This window comes from Alexandromys fortis, unplaced genomic scaffold, assembly GCF_014885135.2.
Source record: "Alexandromys fortis isolate MF-2015 unplaced genomic scaffold, M_Fortis_MF-2015_v1.1 scaffold_36, whole genome shotgun sequence".
Taxonomy (NCBI): Eukaryota; Metazoa; Chordata; class Mammalia; order Rodentia; family Cricetidae; genus Alexandromys; species Alexandromys fortis.
In genome coordinates this window covers 560,389-581,926 of record NW_026067915.1, presented here as the reverse complement: position 1 = coordinate 581,926, position 21,538 = coordinate 560,389, and the positions used below count along the sequence as shown (strand labels likewise).

Sequence of the window (21,538 nt, the reverse complement as noted above, 5' to 3'; positions counted from 1 at the left end):
GGACATAGAAGGAAGACAATGAGGTTGGTGTTAAGGAAAGAGAATTTTGGTGGTGTGAATCTCTGGGGTACCCAAAGTGACCATAAGTGGAAAACCAGGTGGCCAGCCCCCCTTTTCATTACTTCCTTAGGGAAAATAAGCAAAGCCCGAGAAAGGGGACTTTGCCACTCTAGGTTTTGGTGGAGACCCAGCAGGAGAGGTCCCAACGCCTTCTAAGCGGGGTAGGTCTGTCTTCTCTGATCCCTGAGCAGGGGCTCATTCATTTACCCCATGAGTCAAGTTTTTCTTCAGGACCTCTCCTAAAGGAGAGCTGAGAACTGTAAGGACCGAGGATGGCAGAGCTGTCCACTCTTGTGTCTGCCGCTCCAGGCTTCTGCTTCTGGTGTTGCCAGGCAGCTTGGCTCTTGCTGAGAGCAGGCCACAGCCAGCACTTAAGAGTGGACCCACCCCTTTGACTCCACATATCAGGTACTTGCACAGAGGATCTGAGAGATCCAAAAGCCCTAACAGCCATCCTATCAGCTGCTGAGCACAGTGTCATGAGGGAACCCAGGACAGATCCTGAGGAGGATCATGGGGTACACATCAGAGGTGGCCTAAGGTTATGTACTTTAAACAGTAGGCCCCACATTGTGTCTCATGCCTTCAGGCAACTTGGGCCGTCCTTTTCAGAGCCAGTTCAGTGCTCAGCAGAATTCTCAGGTTAGGTGGACAGAAACCATAATGCCACAGTGAAGAGCTGCCTGCTGCGAGCCTGAGTCACAGGGGTGAACTTCTCACCAGCAAAAGAGAGTGCTGGCATTTTCCTCGTGGTGTGGAAGAGCACAGCCTTCCCTCAGAGTAGAGTGTGCATGGGCTTGGCCAGTGCAGAAATAGCGCACAAACAAGGTGGTCACGGGTGGGTCCTGAGTTACTTTTTACTAAACTCTCGCATCCCTCAGAGGAAGGGGCAGCTGAGGCAGCAATTCAGTGAAAACCGAAGGCTGCCTGGCCCCACGGGAGCACATGGTTAGGGCTTAAAACTGGACTTTAGCCCAGTCAGAAGCCAAAGAAATGAGGAAATATTAGATTAGCCCTGTTCCCTGTGTAACAGCGCTGTGTTAGGAGCAGGCCGTAGTGTGAACTGCAGTGGTAGTGGCTGCCTCGTGACTTAAGAGGTAGCATGGGCAGTACCAAAGCCTGTTCATACCTATTCTGTGGCAGTGTGTGGCAGTGCCATCGCCATCAACAACAGCTGATCTCAAATCTCAGGTTACTAAACTGGGCCTGCTGAGATGGCCTGAGATGGTCTGAGATGACCTGAGATGGTCTGAGATGACCTGAGATGGCCCAGCAAGTAACGGTACCTGCTGCCGTGCCTGATGACCTTGAGATACTCAGGACCTCTAAGGTGGGAGGAGACCTTGAATTCCTTGAGTTGTCCTCTGACCTGTGCCCACGCCCACATGTACACTACACTACACTACACACACACACACACACACACACACACATATCTGTTTTTTAAGGTACCAAGCTAGGCTCAAAGCAGTAGATTTAGTGTTGGGGAGATCCAGTGTCCTCGGTGGAGTGAGTACAGTAACTAGAAGGAGGTAGGGTATGTTCTGTAGACTGTTTAATAAGGCAGGGAAACATATACAGTTATTCCTGGTGTCTACAAAATAGGACTGAACCAGAACATATTGGTGCTCTGAAATCTTCCTCTGAAGGTCCTGTGCAGACATGAACATTCCGAGGGCTCCTCATGTGGCCTTGTGACCTTGACTGGCAGCAGGCAGTAGTGTCCCAGTTCTCAGATACATTCAGAGATGCAAAGGGCCTCCATGGGGCTCACTGCTCTGAGCCTCAGCACCTGGGGGAGGGGGTGACATTGTTCTGTAAGACTCCTGAAACAGCCATGGCCCGGACTTCTGCCCCTCTCACCCTCCACCCCACCCCCCAAAAAAACAGAGCTGGAGTGTGTCTCCAGGTCTAATAGCCAAGGGGTCCTAATGGTTGTGTTAGGAGGGTGGATACAGAGTTAAAAATGAACCGTTGAGGTAGGTCAGTCACTAGACCTTTACATCCTGTCTGCCTTCATCTTCACAGCAGCTTTGTGAGGAAGATGGTGATCTGTATTATTAGTGTGAGGTCTAATGGGCCTATCATTGTCTCCAGTTCACACAGGAAGTCTAGGGCCCAGCCCTGGTAAGTAACTTTCCAGATGCTGTTGAGCTGGTGAGTAGTGGGGCCAGGATCTGTCTGCAGAGCCTGTAGCCGGGAGAGCGCTGAGCAAAGGTCAGTGCCTGCTCCTCTGTGAGGCTGCTTCACAGAGGCCAAGTGTGATCTGGGCTCAGACCCTTCTAGAATCACCCCCCCCCCCCGCCCCGGTCCTGCTCTATCAGCTGAGGCCAAAATGTCAGATCCCAAATCTCCAGCGCTCCACAGTATCCTAGTCAAGTTGTGTCCCGCCAGTTCACCTGTACCTGCCCTTGTTGCCCCTGAGTTACACCTTCATGCCTCCACCATGCCTCTGAAAGGAGCTGCCCTGGCAGGATTGCCCATGAAGTGAGAAAACCGAAGAACAGTGCTGCTTGTGTGAACTTGGGTCTCCTATCCCCAGCCCCAGAGCCACACTCCCCAGGGTTTCCTGAATCCCTAAATGGGTACACTCAGCATGTTCCTCACCTCCGCCCCACCTGTCCTGGAATGATGAGCTTTAGATCCTGAGACCATAAGCACGCCAAACATTTAGGTAAATAAAATCAAAACACATAGGTAATGTACACTTTTTTTTTCTTTTTGAGACAGTTTCTCACTTCATAGACCAGACTGCCCTTGAACACAGATCTGCCTGTCTCTGTGTACTGTGATTAAAGGTGTGAGCCACTGCCTAGCTTGCCTCCTCATAAGAAACTAGCCTTTATATTCTTGGGTTGTTTGTTTTCCCTGGACTCTCCATTTCCTACCCTTTCACCTCATTGCAGTCTCAATGCTACTGGACCCAATTCTTCCACCAGTTACAGAATCAATGTTCTATGCACAAAGATTCTGGCTTCTCACTCAGATCCGGGCCCTGTGAGTGCTTCCCATGGAGGGAAAGATACTGATCCTTCCTGGCCCACTCTAATGCTGAGGGGCAGAAGGCCATAGCAGGCTCCAGAAAGGACCCTTCTATGGCAGCCTGGCTACTCAGCAAGCCTACCAAGGAAGGGGTTAGGGCACAGGGACAAGAGAGAGACACCTGGCTTTGAAGTAAGTCTGAGAAAGTTATTAAATTTTCACTTTAGAGGTGAAACATTTTATTAAAACACTTTGAAGGGGTTCAGCAACCTTGGACATTAAGGAAGTGCAGATTCAAACCACTTTAAGATACCATCTCACGGGCTGGAGAAATGGCTCAGAGGTTAGGAGCACAGGCTGCACTTTCAGAGGTCCTGAGTGCAATTCCCAGCAACCACATGGTGGCTCACAACCATCTAAAATAAGATCTGCTGCCCTCTTCTGGCCTGAAGGCATATATGCAGGCAGAACATTGTACACATAATAAATAAGTAAATCTTTAAAAAAAAAAAAGAAAAACGATACCATCTCCCATGCCAACAAAGGCACTTATCACAAACACCAAGAACCAGAGCTGGTGTAGAGTTGGGGAACATGTCGATGGGAACTAGTGCAGCCACTCTGGAAATCAATCTGAAGTGGTCCCGAAAACATCCCACTCTGGGCACATACCCAAAGGACTCTTATGTCCTACGACAGGGATAACTGCCCTTGTTCATTCTGCCCTATTCACGGGCCAGGAAATGGAAGTAACTGATGAATGATCAAGGTTTGTACAGATACAGTGTGATATTACTCAGCAGTAAAGAAAAATGAATTTGCAGGGAAATGAATGGAATTGGGGAAAAAATAAGTAAGATAACCCAGACCCAAATGGACAAATGCCATGTGCACAGGAGGATCATAGTGTGATTTGTATGATTTGTATCGCATGGGCTGTGCAAGCAAAGAAGCAAGGCGATGTGTGGTAAAGAAAGGCATATAGTAGAACGTAATTAGAAAAGAAAGTGGGGAGGTAGTGTGGGTGGAAGGTTTAGGCAGGGAAGGAGGCCTGGAGATTAGGGAGGTGCGGGTGCAGGATGGGCAGAGGATTAACTTTCTCCAGTATGAAGAAACCATTTGAAAAGCAAGCCCATGTATGCAGCGTTGACAGAATAGCAAGTGCCATCTGCATGGGATCAAGACCCTCCAAGAGGAAGGGCCAGTGCCTGGTAGCCTAGCTAACAACCCAGGTATGGGAGGAGTAGGCCCATGTGGGGAACATTCCTCAGGGTTAACTTGACCGACTGAGCAATTGCTTTCTGAATACCAGTGCTGAGACTCATAGACAAAGGTGTTACCCAGCCTTGCTCAGAGAAGCCTCTCCAGACAAAGGACAGTAGTGTATAAAGACTCACGGCTGCCCGGGATGCAGAAAATGAGGGAGAGATGTGGTCCCAGCCCTAAGCAAGTCCCGTACCAAACCCTGCTAAAGCTCAGTGAACATTGTAAAAGAGGAAGAGAAGGCAGGGTGAAGGGTCACCAACCACCATTCCCTGAACTCATAAAACCGCCCTAATCATTGGCTCATATCAGCTGTCATTACCTGCATGGGGCCCACCTGAGGCCAGCCTCTAAACTCCTGACTCTGGGAGAGGGAATCACCGTCTTCAGTGGGCAGGGGAGGGAGGGAGGGAGGGAGGGAGTGAGGAAGGGAGGGAGGTGGGATCAGTGTACAAAGCATGCTTATGTGAAATTATAAAAATAAATTTTTAATTTTGTTTAGAGTTGTGAGATTTTCCTCATGGTTTGCAGAAAGAAAGGCAAAGTTGTCATGCCCCACCTTGTCCAGCAAGGAAAAACGCAACACCTGGAGCTCTTCTCACTGCAGTTTATTCCAGGACTTTATTCACTTTCTTTCTCTCTCTTTCCCCTCTTTCCCTCTCCTCTCTCTTTCCTTCTCTCTCCTCCCTCTCTCCTCTGGCAAACCTCTCCCAGCCCTTAAGTAGGCATGGGCTGCCAACCCTGAACTGCCAGGTGGGCACTGCCTATAGGTTCACGCATATGCAGGCAGCTGATAATCATTGTGTGATCATGGCATAGGTCAGGCCTTAGCCATCTCAGGAGTTGATTATACATCTCCATCAGGTGTGACACCACGCAGCTCGCTACACAAAGTGTCTTCACAGTAGAACAATGAGCAGAAAAAAGGGCCAGTATGGTATTAAATAGCAATCCTAATGCTTGATGAATAAACCAGATGGTTTAACGCTGACACCAGTTACATGGTGACCTTGGCTTCAGAACAGATTTATTTGCTAATTAGGAGGCAAGCTGTTGGTTTCACACACGCACAATCGTACCTGGCTTTCACATCAGATTTAATGAAGAAATCTGCCATGACAACTTACCCTGTGGGGCTTCCGTGTCTTTATCTGAAAACCTGAAGCTGGGAAAGAGCAGGGCCAGCTCTCTGTTGGCATCGTCTCTGTCCCGGCTTCCATGCACAGCGTTAAAGGGCATTTCTGTGCCATACTGAGCCCGGAGACTGGGAGCGGGGGTACAATGGGAAAGAAACAATTGCTTCACTCGAAAAGAAATGTTTTGCTCTCTGGTAACAGGACCACCAGCTACCAATCAGCATGAGGGTGCTTGCTCTTTGTGGAGAATCCAAGAACAGCAACCATGCCAGCAGCTGCTGGCCAGGGGCATTACACACAGGACCTGGCTTTTTTTTTTTTTTTTTTTTTAACCATTGCCCAGAGGGAGACTACAGGTCCCACTGTTGGGTGTCTGCCTAGGGCTTGCACCACACCGTGTGTCACGACTAACTTTGATAAGAACTGTAACACTGACAGTGCTGGGTCGGACCCATGTGCTGAGCACAGCTCTACATGCCTGTGTCCTCTGTGATCATGGATGTCCCCACTTTACAGCCTAGGAACTGAAGCCAATTTAGGGACTTGCCCATTAGGTGGTGACCTAAGATCTGAGCCCCCCACTGCTTTACTTAGCCTCAGTTAGATGCCCTTGCCCCTTACGACTGCAAGGGACAGCTCTCGGGCTTTAGCTGTTAGTGAAGTTCTTTCCTGTTGTCTGTCCATGGGCTGTTGCGGGAGCTCCTTCCGCACCTTCAGCCAATAGCCGCTGAGATAGCCCATTGGGGCATGGTCTCTCTCCCTTTAAAAAAGCAGCTCTGGCTTCCAGCTCCACTTCTGGCGACTAGGCTCCCTTCCTGATTGTGCAGAGGGTTTTTGTCTGAGATGGTGATCTGTAAGTTTTTCCCCCCTTAAATAAATAACCATTCTGTTAATCATAATTCCAAACTGGTGTGGGATTGTTTGTGACTTATGCCTTCAATGGGCCTGTGACCTCAAGGCCAGCACCCATGGATTTGGCACTGTGACTCAGTGAGCAAGCTCTAAGCAGGTTTAGGTAGGTGTGCTGAACGGAAGATGACTCCAGATGACCGTGGGAATTAAGTCTATAGTACAGGCCATCCTGCAGCCTTTGACTTGGCAGGCTTGTCTGGATTTCTGAGATCTGTGACTGAGCCAAACTCAGCTGCAGCCTTTAGAAGAGAGGGGGAGGGGCAAACCCTGGTGTGGGTATTCAGCAAAGGCTGGGAGAGTCAGTCAGGGTAGGAAGATGTCAGAGTCTTCCCAGATATATAGAAAGGGCGATCACCCACAATTCTGAACCCAACACCAAATGAAGTGTCAGCTTGACGTGGATGAAGGAACTACAGCTGACGTCACCTTTCAGGGTGTTCCCTCCTGGCCACACTGGGGTCACAAGGCCCCAGGAAGTCTCGCCAAGCAGCGACTACATCCTCGGTGCCCTCGGTCTTGGTGAGGATCAGGAGGTGGCTGGGTCCACTGCACATGTGATGGACTAGCTTCTCAAACGCCTCCTAGGCACAGGGAAGACGAACGGTGACCTGGGGCATGCGTTACTGACAGCTGAAGGAGGCCAGTGAGCCAGGACTCCGCACAGACTGGAAGGGAGGTGTAAGCAGCCTTGTACACCCCTGGACACACAGCCATGTCTGCCCGCTGTAATGGTGATGACCAACCACACCCCAAGGCCTCAGGAAGGTGAGCCAGCTGAGTAGAAGCATGCTAAAAGCATTGTACGCATGGGGATGTAATATATAGGTGTTGGCTCTCCAAAGGTACAGTGCAGATGGGACTTCTCCTTCAACAACAGTATCCTGGGCTTCCTCTGGGGAAGATCTCTCCTCCATTTCATTCATTCCTCATTTCACAACCAGGATGCTTAGCAACCCTCACACCTCTGACTTGGGAGGTGGTGCTATGGCCTAAGAGTGGGCAACCATACTCCCCAAGTAGGCAAAGCAGAAAAGGCTTGTGGGCTAAAGCGGCAGTTGGCAACATCGAGTGGTTTGCCTACTGCCGTGACTCCTGTGGGCCCTAGAACTTTCTTGGCTCCTCTTCTCTCCAAATCCTCTTGCTAAACTTTTTCATTTCCATTCATGAATTCTGGGAGTTCTGGAGCATCCTTGTAATAAAAGTCTTTATTCCATTACTTAACAGTTAAAATTTTCCCTTAGAGCCATTGTACCATATTCTGAGTGCAAATCCGTTACCCACCCACTTGCCATCCATATTCTTGTTCTTCCTCTCGCTCCCCTCCCAGCTCCTATCAACTTATCAGCATAGTGCTGGAAGAGAAAAGAGAGAGTGAGCTGGGCCAACAGGAGCAGATGAGCTGACCTGCCCAGCTCTGTGTTGATAGAACACTTGCATTTCTGCCTCTGTCAGGGTTCTCTCTTCGTTTGATAGGATGTCAAATCCTGCTTCCTGGATCTGCAGAATATACATACAATATATACATATATGCACATAAATATGTATGTGTGTGCGTGCATGTGTGTATTCTGCAAATGTGACTGGAATGCCCACACTTACAGTGATCTTAATGGAAAGATAATAAAGATGGGCAACAATAGAAGCAGTGCAGGTTCTTAGCCCCACTCCCAGCACCTGTCCCTAGATCTAATAGCGTCCTAACCGGGGATAGAGTTTGAGGTGACTCATCAGAAGCCGCCTTTCCTCAGCACAATACAGCGGCCGCTGCCCATCCCTGTGTGGGGGAATCTCCTGCATCTCCTCCTACCTTCATGATGATCTCGTCAGCCTTCCCGTGGGCCACTGCGTCGGGCTTAATGATGCCTAATGTACAGGCCTTCTTCTCTGATGGCACTGAAACGGGGTAGGGGAGGCGCTGTCAGATGCTGAGGCTCTCGGGAGGTCATTTGCAGGAACAGTGTTGTTTCAGTACAGGCTCCATCGATCGCACCGAGTACCAGGTAATAGGCCTAGACTCCAGGCTTCCATCCTCTGGTCTCTAGGCTGAGCCTCAGACTCTAGCAAATGGCACCAATCTGACACCAGGCCACAGCCAGGAACCTCAGCCCGACACAGAGGGACAGAATCTGACTCTCTGAGCTCCGGTCTCAGGACACATAGGGATGGGCATTTCCAAAAGACAGTTCAGAAACTTGGAATGACTGAGTAAGTTGCCTGGAGCTGGGCGAGCACAGGAGCAAAGGCGACACCTTTATGCCTCCCTCACCCCTTCTTGTGGGTCTCAGATTTAACTGCTATCTGTTTCTCTTCTCACTCTCTGGACTCTTTTACTTCTGCAAAATTATTTTATATGTATGGATCTCTTGGCTTCATGTATGTTTGTACACCATGGGCATACCATACCCACTGAGGCCAGACAATGGCATTGGATCTGCTGGGACTGGAGTTGCAGACGGTTATTAGCTTCCATGTGGGAATCAAAGCTGAGTCCTCTGGAAGAGCAGCCAGTGCTCTTAGCCACCCAGCCTCTCTCCACCCCCTTCTGCTTTTTGCCTTCCTTGCCATGTGGTAGAAATGGTTATCCCAGGCCCTGCATGAATTTGCGCTTCTCCACTCCAGCACACGCTACTACATTGTAGCTTCAGACATCTCTGTCTCACGTCAGATGGATCGGCTTGAGCTTCCTTACTTCGTTTTGGCTTCAGCTTTATTTTGGCTCTGCTGGGGATCAACCCACTTAGGATGTTCGGGGACCACTTAGGTCCTAGTTCTGAGAAACTGTACGGAAAGCTTTGTCTGGTCCAAGAGCCCATCTCTATTGGACTCCTGGTTACATGAAGTTGGCCCTGAGAAGTTATCTGCATTTTCTCCAGAATCAGCATTTCCCACAATCTATTTCCTGCCTCTCAACTTTTGTGTCTGTTGTGCCTGTATCTGGGGAGGGTTTCTACTGGGACTCTCTGTGAAGCCTATACTAAACAGGTATATGCTATCCATTGGATAAATGCTTCCTAAGGGTTCAGATGCTAAAGGCTTGGTCCCCAGCCTGTGGCCCTGTTGGGAAGTGGTTAAACCTTTGAAAGATGCGACCTATTGACAGGTGGCCAGACCAGCTCCTTCCCCTCGCTTGCCTCTTCATGGTGAGATACCTGCTCCCTCAAATACCCCTGCCCTGTGCTGCTTTACCATGGGCCCCAAAGCATCAGGACCAGTTATTATTCACTGAAAGCTCCAAAACTCTGAGCCCAAATAGACACCTTGCTATATAAGATATTCCAAGGTATTTCACTTGGTGACAGAAACGCTGACTTGCACAGTATACACCACCATAAGCAACCACCTGTTCATCTTTCTGTGGTTCCCATTTCTGATCGACTGCAAACACTTGACATTAAAGCACTCTTAGGATTGATTCTGTGATGAATTGGTGGGCTCATGAGATCCCTAAAGCATAGAGGGAGGGGAGATGAGGCCCTTGTAGGTCTCTTCTAGCTTCAGCTCAAAGGGAAAGTCCAGTGAAGAGGCCAGAGAATAGAGAGATGTTATCTCAGAAGCCAGAGGGTAAGGACTTGAGCTGTAGCTCAGAGGGACTGGCCTAGCATGCATGAGGGCCTAGGTTCCATCTCCAGATACCCCCCCACACACACACACACACACGGTGGTGGCGGGGGCATTGAAGGGCAAGGCACATGAACACCATGAATATCATCATTCTGCGCAGGAAAAGACTGTGTCCTTTGGCAGCAGGAAGGTCACTGTGTCTCTCAGGAGTGCCCTTTCAGGAGCAGTGGGTTCAGAGCCCGGCCACAGCGCCTCAGGAGTGAAGCTGAGGATTGGCCCCAAGAAGTGGACAAAGTTCACAAATCTTAGCCGAGGAAGGAGTGGCTGAAGGAGAGGGAGTTTCAGGTGGTGTTCTGGGACAGAGGCTTGACAGGAGGATATAGCAGAGCGGGGAAGAGGCCCTAACACAGAGGGGATATTTCCTGTGAGCGCCAGTTCACAGGTTGTCTTTCCCATGACGTCCTGGCTTTGCTAGCCACGCCTCTTGCTTTGTCAGGGTCCAATCTCAACAGTCCTCACTGTGCATCCGGGGGAAACAGCCATGAATCTCATGGGATGATGACTTCAACGCTTCCTACTAACAGCTGCATCCAGTGCTGGCTCCCTGGCACCCCGTCCCGGTTCCCTGGCACCCTGACCCCAGTCCCGGTTCTCTGGTGCACCCAGTACCGGCTCTCTGGTACTTATCCCCAGTCCCTGTTCCCTGGCACCCCGTCCTGGTTCTCTGGCATCCCATCCTGGTTGCCTGGCACCCTGTCCCGATTCCCTGGCACCCCGTACTGGCTCTTTAGCACCCTATCAACAGTCCCTGTTCCCTGGCATCCCTTTCCGGTCCCTTGTCATCCAGTCCCAGTTCCCTGGCACCCCGTCCTGGTTCCCTGGCATCCAGTCCCGGTTCCCTGGCATCTTGGCTCTCACACAAGACATCTTCCCAGCAGCAGCCTGTCTAACTCTCTGATCCTCACACACAGCCAGGCCAGGCTACTCTTCTAGGAAGGCTCTGGAAGAGCCTGAAGGCGGTGCATATAAAACCTGTGTAGCTAGAGAAAGAGGAAGAGAGGGGGTGGGGCTGTGAGCAGAGGAAGAAAGCCTGTGGAGACGGGAGGGCTTGTGACGTTTCAGAGAGGCAGAAAGTGAAATTTGAACTCCCCAGATCAGACAGAATTCATTGCTTCTCTTCTTCGTCATTACTGAAGTTTCTAGGAAGACCATTTCCCGATGTCCAAGGATCACCAGTGAAGTTATATTTGAGTATGTCATCAGACAGCTGTCAAATGGACTCGTGATGGCATCAAAAGGCCAAAGGGAGATCCCATTTGTTTGAAGCTAAGTACTGAAGACAAAATGCTCATGGCCAGCTTCCCGGAGCTGAGATGCCCAGTAGCCTGGTGATTCACTTGAAGGTGCACATCAAATCAGAACCCACCTTGCTCTTCTGCTCTGCACTCACCTATGCCTATGTCAACATCTTCACCGCCATCACCGCCATCCTTTTCTCGGGGAGGACACTTGGCTGCACCAGAAAGAGCCTCGTCAGTAACCTAGGATAAATGAGTCACGAATAGAAAGGATTTAGCCAATGAAAATCGTTAGGAAGACTTTCAACGTCTAAAGAAACAGTATCAAAATGCAGAGGTTCAAAATGCAGAGGTCAGCCTTGGGGAGGAGGACAAGGTCACCAGGGTCTGGGTAACGAGGGCCTTTCTAGTGGCTGGATGATGGGGGAACCCTTGCTGGTCTTGAGCCTTCGGAGTTTGCCTCTTAACCAAGCACAAGGAGAGACCAGGAAATGATAAAGAATGGCAGCTGGTATTCAGATACAAGGGATGAGCCACCCGGTGCAGAGAAATAAAGGGACTCACCATTTCCCCAGAGGCAGCTTGTGAAAACTGAGTGTGTGATCTTCCTTCGCAGGGAAGCAAGGCCCTTTAGAATACAGGAAGTACAGCCTGGGTCTGTGCATTCTAGAAAAGGGACTGCGCTCTCTGGAACTTAGCATGAAAGCTTGGGCGTGAACACCCAACAGTGTTCTCCCAGCAGGTGCACACGGTGCCTGGAAACCCCTCCGTAAACCTATGGCATATGGATTGTTTAAAGATTGCCTGCTCTCGGTGAAGATGATGCGGTCTGTCTGATATTAGAAATAGTTTCTCAAAGCCGTAAGTTATGCTGACCCCGTGTCCCCCCGCAATGACAGCTAGGTTTCTGAATTAAGAAAATGACCTGTGTGCTCACAGCTAAATCATTTAGGGATTCAAGCGTGGGGTCTCCAGGAGAGGCATCAGCATGAGGCTGGGGGAAGATGCTCCTGTCCATTTGCTGTAGTTTGGGTGTTCCCCCAAAGTCCATGCATTAAACTCATGTCCCTTAGTTTGGCAAGATGGTGGAACCTAAAGAGGTGGGGCCATAAGGTCAGTAGGGGAGTGTACTTGAAGGAGATTGGGAGAGGAGGCTATTCTTTCCAGCCTCCCTGAGAGGAACAGCCTGCACCTCATGCTGCCTCCACACTGGCTCAGCATCCACAGACCCAACTGACTATGAACCGAAGTCTAAGCTGGGAGCCAAAATGAACTCTTCCATTTAAGAATCGACTGTCTCGAGTGTGGTGTGGTGGGCTACATTACTACTCAGCTCTGCAAGCTTGTCTCCCTCCCTGCAGCCATGACTAAGAGTTTAGTTGTGAGGGAAAGGGAAACGGACGAGAGAAGGTCCAGGGTCTCTGGAAAGGCAGAAACTTCAGAACATGTATTCTTTTGAGACCTGGGTGAAGAACAGGCCCAGTGTAGGACGTGAAGGCTTCCTCGTGGGGGAAGGGGCTATGTCAGGCCACTTGTGAGCCTGCCAGTCGGACAAGTGACCTCCGCTTACCACATTCCGTTCCCTGCCTTCAGCCAGAACCTTCTTCTCCACCTCCAGCTGGTGTAAGATGGTCTTCCGAAGCAGGGGAGCATTGGCCCCCTTCACCACAGCCACCAGCTCTCCTCCCTGGAAGGTGGGACAGACCACATGAAACCCTCTTCACGGCTGGTCACTGATGTCAGGAGACAAGGACGGTGAAAGCTATGCCTAAGGTCAAAGTTCACCAACCCCAGGCCCACACCCTCCACTCTCATTCCTCCAGCCCCTTCCTGGAACCCATCCCACTATGAGGCCCTCAATTTGGCCCCCGTTTCTTAAACAATTTCTCTCTGATCTCTACTTCTCCCTGACCCCCATCTGTCGAAGCTTCCTTCGGGGCAACTGGCAGTTAGTTAAGGGAGGAACAAGTCACAGAAAATTGTGTACTAAGTGTGACTTGCATGTAGCTCATTGACAGTCATTTATTGAGTACTTACTATATACCAAGCACTCAGACGGAGGCAAAGAATACCAGCACTAATCTGAGAGACACAGAAGACCTGCCTCGGTGGAAGCACAGGGCAGTAGTCGCTCCAAACACACAGCTAGGATGTAACACCTGCTTTAACAGGGGACTTCTCGCTTGAAGCTCGCCGACAGGGAAGTGGAAGCGTGACTTCCCAGTCCCGGCTGTGGCAGTCAGGGAGGACTTCATAGTGCCTGAGTTTTCCGCTTTCATTTTCTCCACCTATGTCACTGAGACACAGATCTGAGGAGCAGTTCCTGTAAGACGGCCCTGCTTCCATTTCTCTCCATCCCCTGGCGGGCCACCATGAGTTGGTTGTGGATTATGTTTTAACCACCATTGGCCCAACCAATCTAATAACTTCAGTAAGGACTGCCTCCTGTGACAGCTCTAACGGCCAGGGTGGCTGTGTGGGCGTGGCCATCTCCTTCCCACTGAGTGGTTCTTTCTCCCCACAACCCCAGCCATGCAGAAGCTGGGTCTCACTACCAAACGACATAGAGCAAGTGACATTTTAGCCTAAGTTTCTAACATGGGGCTAGGAAGATGGCTCAGCAGGTAAAGATGCTTCCCGCTGAGGACACTGAGCTGAGTTCAATGTCCAGGACCCACATGGTGGAAGGAGAGAACCAACTGTCATCTGACCTTCACGTGAGTGCTGTGGCATGTGCGTGTGTGTGTGCGTGCATGTGCCACACACACACGCTCGCGCACACACACCAATAAATAGAAATGTAGCAATAATTAAAACAAGTTCCTAATATGTACCACTCAAGGTGCCAAGGCTAAGAACTGAACTGAGCAACCCAGACTGGTTGCCAGGAGACCTAGGAGAGCAGACCCTGGTTTCCCTGACTACCACGAGGGGGCGGGGCTGAGTCTGTGCCGGCCTATCCACCAGTTGTCTCCTGAGTCTGGCAGGGAGCCTCAACCTGGAAAGCCAAGGATGCAACAGTAAGTAGGTTCTAAGGGGCATTGGGCTGGCACATCCAAAGACAACCACGTCACTTGTCACTACAGAACCTTTGGGTTCCCGGGAGACTCCCTCGCCTTTTCTTTCACTTCACACTGTAGGTATCAAGGCAGATCCACAGCTTCTCTATAGCTTATCATTTCCTCTAAAAGAAGGAATTCTCAAAACTGCTCTGAGAGTAGCGTGTCTGACTGTGTGCATTGCAGGATGTGTGTGCTTTGCCATGCACAGTCCCCTAAGAAGGCTGTCCAGCCACCAGTGGCCACCATGGAACTGTGTCTTTTGTCTCCTGTTGCACAGGGCCCTCAAGAATGAACACACCTGTGCATGCCCATGTCTCAGGGAAGTTCTGCATGGACTTAGTGAATTCGTCTAGAGGGTGTGTCAGGGACAGCATCACCCCTTAGCATGGCTGGGGCTTCACGGTGGCTGGTGGCTCCGGAGAACTGATACTTCTGGTCTGAATACCAGATTTGTATTCAACGAAGTGTTGTGGGCGGTTTGTTTGTATTGTTGCTCCGAGACCTCCAATGGAGTAAAGCCTTGATTCACAGGGTAGAGTCCATGTTCAGCTGACTGGGAATAAACCATAGAATTTTTCTGGCCAACCACATGAAGACAGAGAGACACAAAGAGGAATAAGGAGGGGCTTGGAAAGATTCACGGGTCTTTTTGACCTGGGAAGGTGGAGAGGAGTGCAGCTGATCTTTTTCCCATCACTCTGTGCACCGATCAGGTTTATTCCCTAATATCTGACCCCTGAGCTTTATTTATTAATAAAACAATAAAAGTCACTATAACAGTTCCGCTCCTGCAGAGATACTTACTGCATAGAACAGAAAGGTTGGCTCGCACTTCCCTCGGTATTTTTCCAGAACATCGAGACAGTCTGCCTCTGCCTGAAGAAAGCAAGCTGTCAGCAGGTCCCCTAGGTGCCGCCAGTGCAGAGTCACAGCAACGCCATGCCCTCCTGATCCACCTCCCGAATGAAGCCCAGCTTGCTGACTTGTCAACGTACTTGTGGCAGCTAGTTATGTCAGTGACATTACCTTGAGGAGTCCAGTGGGAGGGAGATAAGCTTCTCTGACTCCCCCACCTATCTACTCGACTGGTCCAGGGAGCCCCACCATCTGACATCCTCCTATGGCTGTCACTGGCAGTGACAGGTCTGAAGGTCCTCAGGCATCCCCTGACCACCTATGGCCCTTGAAGTCTGACCTCCTGAGAAATGAGTGTAAGGAAGACCCATTGTCTCCTGTTGTCTTTAGTGTCTGCAGACCTGGCAAGGCAACACTGTGCAGCGGGTCAGCAGGGTCTCTTTCACACCTCTATGGAATTCCTGTTTCTGTGCTTTAAGCGAACATTTGCTAAAAGAGCCCCTTTACGACATTGAGGATAAAAGTCTTGACACGCTGGGCTCTGAAAGCGACATTTTGTCCAACAGTGCTCACTAGCCAAGACGGATATGCAGATACATCTTAGTGACATGTGCTTCTTCCCTGTGGTGAGGCCGGTGCCTTTATGTCTACATAGGCTACAGGACACAGTGACAGCTACAGGACACAGTGACAGCTACAGGACACAGTGACAACCACAGGACACAGTGACAGCCACAGCACACAGTGACAGCCACAGGACACAGTGACAGCCACAGGACACAGTGACAGCTACAGCACACAGTGACAGCTACAGCACACAGTGACAACCACAGGACACAGTGACAGCCACAGGACACAGTGACAGTTACAGGACACAGTGGCAGCCGGTGTCTTTCTATTTGCAAAGGGTGACTTGTGCTTCTTGCTCCTTGCTTCGTCCATGTTTAATTGGTTTACACTGTCATGTGACTTCTTGCTAAGAAGGAATCTTACCAAAGCAAAATGGAGAAGGTCCAAACCAGCCTCGATCCTCATCTTCTGGAAGAGACTAACCACAGGTTTGCAGGGGCCACACCAGCCCTGGTAGACGTCCACAACTGCAGGAACCGAGGAGAGACGATGTTCCGCAGACAGCCACGTCCTTGCAGACAGTCTGCTCTCGCACCTCCACCCCCTGTAGTGGATGTGCTTGCTGGACAGACGTCTACTTAGCAGACTGGGACCGAGCATAGAACAAAACCATCCCTCACTATAACGTGGCATTCTGGATCTGAAATATTTCTAAAGTAGCTTGGTGTGGTGGCTCACAACTGTGATTGCAACACTTGGGAGGTGGGGGAGGGAAGAGGAGATATTCAAGGTCATCCTCAACTACACACGAGTTTGTTTTACACGTGAGCCTGTCTTAAATGGGGGGGAGGTAGGAAGAGACCGAGTGAGTACAGATAGAGGTAGAAACATGTTTTAAGGTGATCCCTTTGTCTTGGGGGAATCAGGCATGGGCCAGAGTGTTACTCAGTGGATATCGGAAGGGAACACAAATTACCCCAAAAGTTGGAGGTCACTACAGGTGACTGACAGGCAGCATGCAGCTGACTCTCGTCCAATGATGGAAAACCTGAATTTCGATTATCAATTAGAAAACCTAGGAATAGAGATAAAAAAGACACAGGGACGCCTGGAGGGAAGGGGGCTTGAGCCTCTTTGGCATCTATTCTAAGAGCAAGGCTCGGGGCTTCTTTGAGAAGAAGACCTTGATAACTGACAGATGTTTAGATTCCAACGCACCATAGGGAAAACTGCACTTGGCTGAAGTAAGGAAAATGTCTCTGAAGACTGAGGATACGGTAAACAGCTCTACTGGGGAAGGCAAGATCAAGTTCCAAAGGAAAAGAAATGGGGCCCAAAGTGTCTGTACCGATGCCTCCAAGGTCAGCTTCCACCAGCTTCTGTCTCATTGACACCGTCTACAAGCACCTCATCCTCTTTCCTCCTTGGCTCTGGGAGAGGTGGTGTTCACATGAGTGTAGGGGCAGAGGGTGGGGACACTAGCAGGGAGGAGCACGAAGATTTCGCTCTGACAGACGGAAAGCAAAACAGAGAATGCTTGGAAGACGCCTAATTCTGTATGAATCTGAAGGCGGATGAGAAAGGGCAGCAGTAGGTGAGGCTTCTTGTGTGGATGGCTTTAGAAACAAGTTTCTACTGGTGCCAGAAAGATGGATTCTCTCTCTCTGACCCACTAACCCCGGCCGTGTGTGTGTGTGTGTGTGTGTGTGTGTGTGTGTGTGTGTTCCTCTAACCCGCCCAGTGAGAGAAGGTCTCAGAGGAGCCTTCCACCATCAAACTACTGAGAGTAGGTCTGGCATAGTCAGTGCTCAGGAAATGTTAGCCATGGTCATATGAGGGCTTAGCAGGGCAGCCAGCACATGGCGGAATTTCCAAAAGATTAGGGAATGCTAGTTCCTTCACTGTTGGCTAAAAAAAAAAAAGTAATGTTTTGCTTCACCCCGAGGCTGCTTTTAGCTGCCCTGACCAGAAACATGGGTACAACAGTTAAGTCTTGGCACCATCAAAAAGGCTTCATAATCTCCCCAACTCACCCTGGATCAATGGGCCTAGCATTGTTCAATATCCATTTGGCCCCAGGCTTGGACAAATCTGCTACAGATGCCAGATGGAAAAGCTAACAGTGCTGTGTTAGAGTCTGGGGTGACAGACAGGGGATGGCAAACTGGAAGTGTGGCGGGGAGCCTGACAGAGCCCTAGAGGCTCCCATGAGGAGGAGAGTGGAGATCAGCAAAGATTGCACAGAGGCAGGCTACTTTTGAGCTGGGCCCTGGAGTGAGAACTGTGGTTGTCCTCGGGGTAGAGGAACATGGAGAGAATGAAGATGTGGGAAAAACCATGGCGTGCTCAGGAAAGATGTCTCAGTTTAGGACACATCTCGGGAAATAGTAAAGAAAGATGTGGAGTTTTTGAGAGAGGGAACATTCTGGAATGCGGAACGGTTATGGGGATAAACAGAGGCGTTGTAGAGCTGAGAGTAACAGAATGCAGAGATACCTAGAGAAGAGGAAGTGTTGAAGGAGCTGCAGGCTGCGTTCCTGCCACCCCAGCTCCCGGCTGCCTGGCTAGCTTATGCCCCGAAATAATTACACGAAAACTGTATTCTTTTAAACACTGCCTGGCCCATTAGTTTCAGTCTCTTAACCCATTTCTATTAATGTGTGTAGCACCCCAAGGTGCACTTACCAGGAAGATTCTAGCCTATGTCCATCCTGGGTCGGAGCTTCATCGCGTCTGCCTCAGAGAGCAGCTGCCTGGCATCTGAGCTCACTTCCTCTTCCTCCCAACTATGTTTATTCCACCCACCTATGTTCTGACCCATCAGGTCCAAGCAGATTCTTTATTAATTAACCAATGACCTTCCTCCGTCAAGGAAGGAGTAATAGCTGGAGAGATGGGCACTTCAAAGACTCCATTGTGTATACCATTATGTCAGCTCCAGCCCTTGAGAGTGTGTTGGGTCTCATGGTAGGTTCTAATAAGCACAAGAAAGTATAGATATGACTTTTAAGATTAAGTTGACGAAAGGCCAACTTGCAGCTGTGTCCCCTTAGTGCCCCAACTCTGGAGGAAGCAAGTTACCATGACACGAGTAGCCTCATGCAGAAACCGATGGCCAGAAATTGTCTCTGGCCAACAGCCAGTGAGGACATGAACCCTGCTGACTGCCACTGAGTGAGCCTGGGCCACCAGCAGCCATGTCGAGCTTGGAAGCGAGTCTGCTCCAAAGTAAAAAACCCATCTGTGACATGCAAGCTGAGCCCTGGGAAAGCATCTGGGGCCAGATGTACCCAGCTGGATTGGACATAACCCTGACCTGCTGGAGGGCAATCCGTGTTTAAGATGCTGTTGTGTGGGTAAACTGTTACCCAGCAATGGGTAGCTGATACAAAGAAGATCGGTGTGGACAATGGTTGTGCAGTCCCTGGTTATTTCCAAATCTCTGCGATGCTTCATTTTTTCTCCATCCTGGGAGTTCCAGGATGGAGACCCCCATTCTCCTTCCAAAACATTCTCCTTTTGTGCCTCAGGTCATTAAAACTTCCTGTGACTGTCCACCAAGCTGAGCACAGCAATCAGCTCTAAACCAAGAGAGCCCTCTCACCTGACAGTACTGCCTCATTTACTGGACTGGATTCACTGATGTCCAACTAAATGAAATACAACAGAACCCCTCTTCCTCAGGGGTATGTTCCAAGGCACTGTGGTTCAATGTTTATGTGTTGCTTTTATTGATTGATGAGTAAAGCTGTTTTGGCCAATGGCTTAGCAGAGTAAAGCCAGATGGGAAATCCGAATAGAGACATAGAGAGTAGGCAGAATCAGGCAGCTGCCAGCCAGCCACCATAAGAAGCCTGAGCTAATAGGCCAAAGAGCATGGAGTTAATATTAAGCCCCAGAGTGAGTATGTTATAAACAGCTTCAGGAACATGAGGGCAGAAAAAACTCGGTCCAGGGGGCCAGCGGGACAGAGAATATTTGTAGCAATAGAGAACAGAAGCTGGATAGGACAAAGCTGATATAAGCACTTGGGGACAGAGACCGTATGATAACCAGCTTCTAAGAGGACAATGAACAAGGGGTAGACACCATGTGGATACACTGGACCGAAGAATGGCTGGTGTCCCAGAGGGGAGAGCATGAAATTTTAGCACTTCTCAGAACAGTGTGGAATTTTAAAATTATGAACTTATATTTTGGAATTTTTCCATAGGACTATGGTAGGATGCAGGTAACTGGGCCAGAGGAGAGTGGAACCATACATAAGGCAGGGCTACTGTGCACGCAGACACACAGAAGTGCCTGGCTCTTTTTCTGTTTGTTTATACATTCTGAAACAGCCACAGGCAGCCCAAGCTAGCCTCAGACTTGCCATGAACCTTGAACTTGGATCATTTTGTGTCCAGCTCCCAAATGCTGGGATTACAGGTGTGTGCCACCATACCTGGCTTACGCAGTACTGGGGATTGAGACACAGGCTTAAAAGAAAATACCACACTCATCGTAACCCCTTCTTCACATGCGTTACTGAATGATTTTCAAGGGAATGGATCAGGGGACAGGGTTTCATTTTGAATCACCAGTCAGTCCTTTGGAGCCGAGCATTTCCTCCCAAAGCTCCTGGGTGTTGATGTTGACCTGCAGCCAGAAGGATCAAAAGCAGCCTCAGTAAGGGCAGAGATGGGAAGCCACTTCCTTTTCCCCGTTGCCCTCTGTTGGAGAATATGGTTGTTACCAGGCCAAGATGGTAACACCTTTGTTTCTCCTGCAGAATGTTACTTTAACAGTGTAAAGATGTGCTACATTTGTTTATGCTGCATTTGTTTAACAATGTGTGTTTAATTATGTTAAGATGTGTTGTATCTGTTTCTTCTTCCTGCCTAAGGTACCTGGTTGGTCTAATAAAGAGCTGAACGGTCAATAGCTGGGCAGAGAAAGGATATTCAGGCTGGTGGGCAGAAAGAATAAATAGGAGGCGAAATCTAGGCTCGAAAGGAAAAGAAGGAGCTAAAAAGGAGAGAGCAAAGGATACATTCAGGATAAGAAGCCAGGCAGACACCAGTCAGACATAAAGCAGTGAAAGTATGATATACAGAAGTAAGAAAGGTAACACATGTCCTGAGGCAAATGATAGCTAAGGAGGAGCAGGTTAATTTAGGTTGAAAGAGCTAACCAGAAAGGGCCTAAGCTAGGCTGAACATTCAAAACTGTGTCATAATCTTGGAGCTGGTTGGCGGCCCAAAGGACAAAGCCGGGGACAGCTCTTTCTCTGCAGTGTTCCCCGATGCAGTTCTGTCTTTTCTTCACCCTCTCCCTTTTTTTCTTCCCTCTCCCCTTATACTCCAGGAAAAAGTCGACCTAAAAACAATGTGTGCCATTTTCAGACATTAAAAGAGTTGCAGGTGATTTGTCCAGGAGTCGTGGAGAAAGCTGTCCCGTGTTGCTAACCTGCACACGAGCTTCCCTTTGTGGTTTATGTTCACTCAGTGTCAGGAATTACTAGTTTGTTGTCTTCCATTCACATCTTTCATATTTATAAGGAGTTCTGGAATATGTTAGGTATGAAATCCAAGGGAAATTAATATTATTACCCCCTCCACTCTTTCAAAATACAATCAAAACATCTTCATTTTAAAACATTTCCAAAAAATACAAAAAATGGCCGGGCGATGGTGGCACACGCCTTTAATCCCAGCACTCGGGAGGCAGAGGCAGGCGGATCTCTGTGAGTTCGAGGCCAGCCTGGTCTACAAGAGCTAGTTCCAGGACAGGCTCCAAAGCCACAGAGAAACCCTGTCTCGAAAAAACAAAAAAAATTACAAAAAAATAACATGTACTT

The 21,538-nt window shown here is 49.5% G+C and overlaps 1 protein-coding gene across 6 annotated transcripts in view; it reads right to left on the bottom strand.

Annotated features, from left to right (window-relative positions):
- Positions 1-1,598: 1,598 nt before the first annotated feature.
- Positions 1,599-21,538, bottom strand: part of Nme9 (NME/NM23 family member 9) — a 21,737-nt gene continuing 1,797 nt past the window's right edge. For 3 of the 6 annotated variants that reach the window (XM_050139623.1, XM_050139622.1, XM_050139621.1), the window contains exons 3-12: positions 20,280-20,337; positions 16,123-16,226; positions 15,079-15,150; positions 12,783-12,899; positions 11,365-11,455; positions 8,161-8,246; positions 7,758-7,850; positions 6,780-6,934; positions 5,433-5,569; positions 1,599-1,852 (exon numbers count right to left, since the gene is read on the bottom strand). In XM_050139623.1, the coding sequence (XP_049995580.1) occupies positions 1,803-1,852; positions 5,433-5,569; positions 6,780-6,934; positions 7,758-7,850; positions 8,161-8,246; positions 11,365-11,455; positions 12,783-12,899; positions 15,079-15,150; positions 16,123-16,226; positions 20,280-20,337 (963 nt within the window). In that variant the 3' untranslated portion in view covers positions 1,599-1,802. Of the gene's footprint in view, positions 1,853-5,432; positions 6,257-6,779; positions 6,935-7,757; positions 7,851-8,160; positions 8,247-11,364; positions 11,456-12,782; positions 12,900-15,078; positions 15,151-16,122; positions 16,346-20,279; positions 20,338-21,538 lie in introns of all 6 variants that reach the window. The other 3 variants (XM_050139625.1, XR_007591224.1, XM_050139624.1) reach the window with 3 other exon arrangements.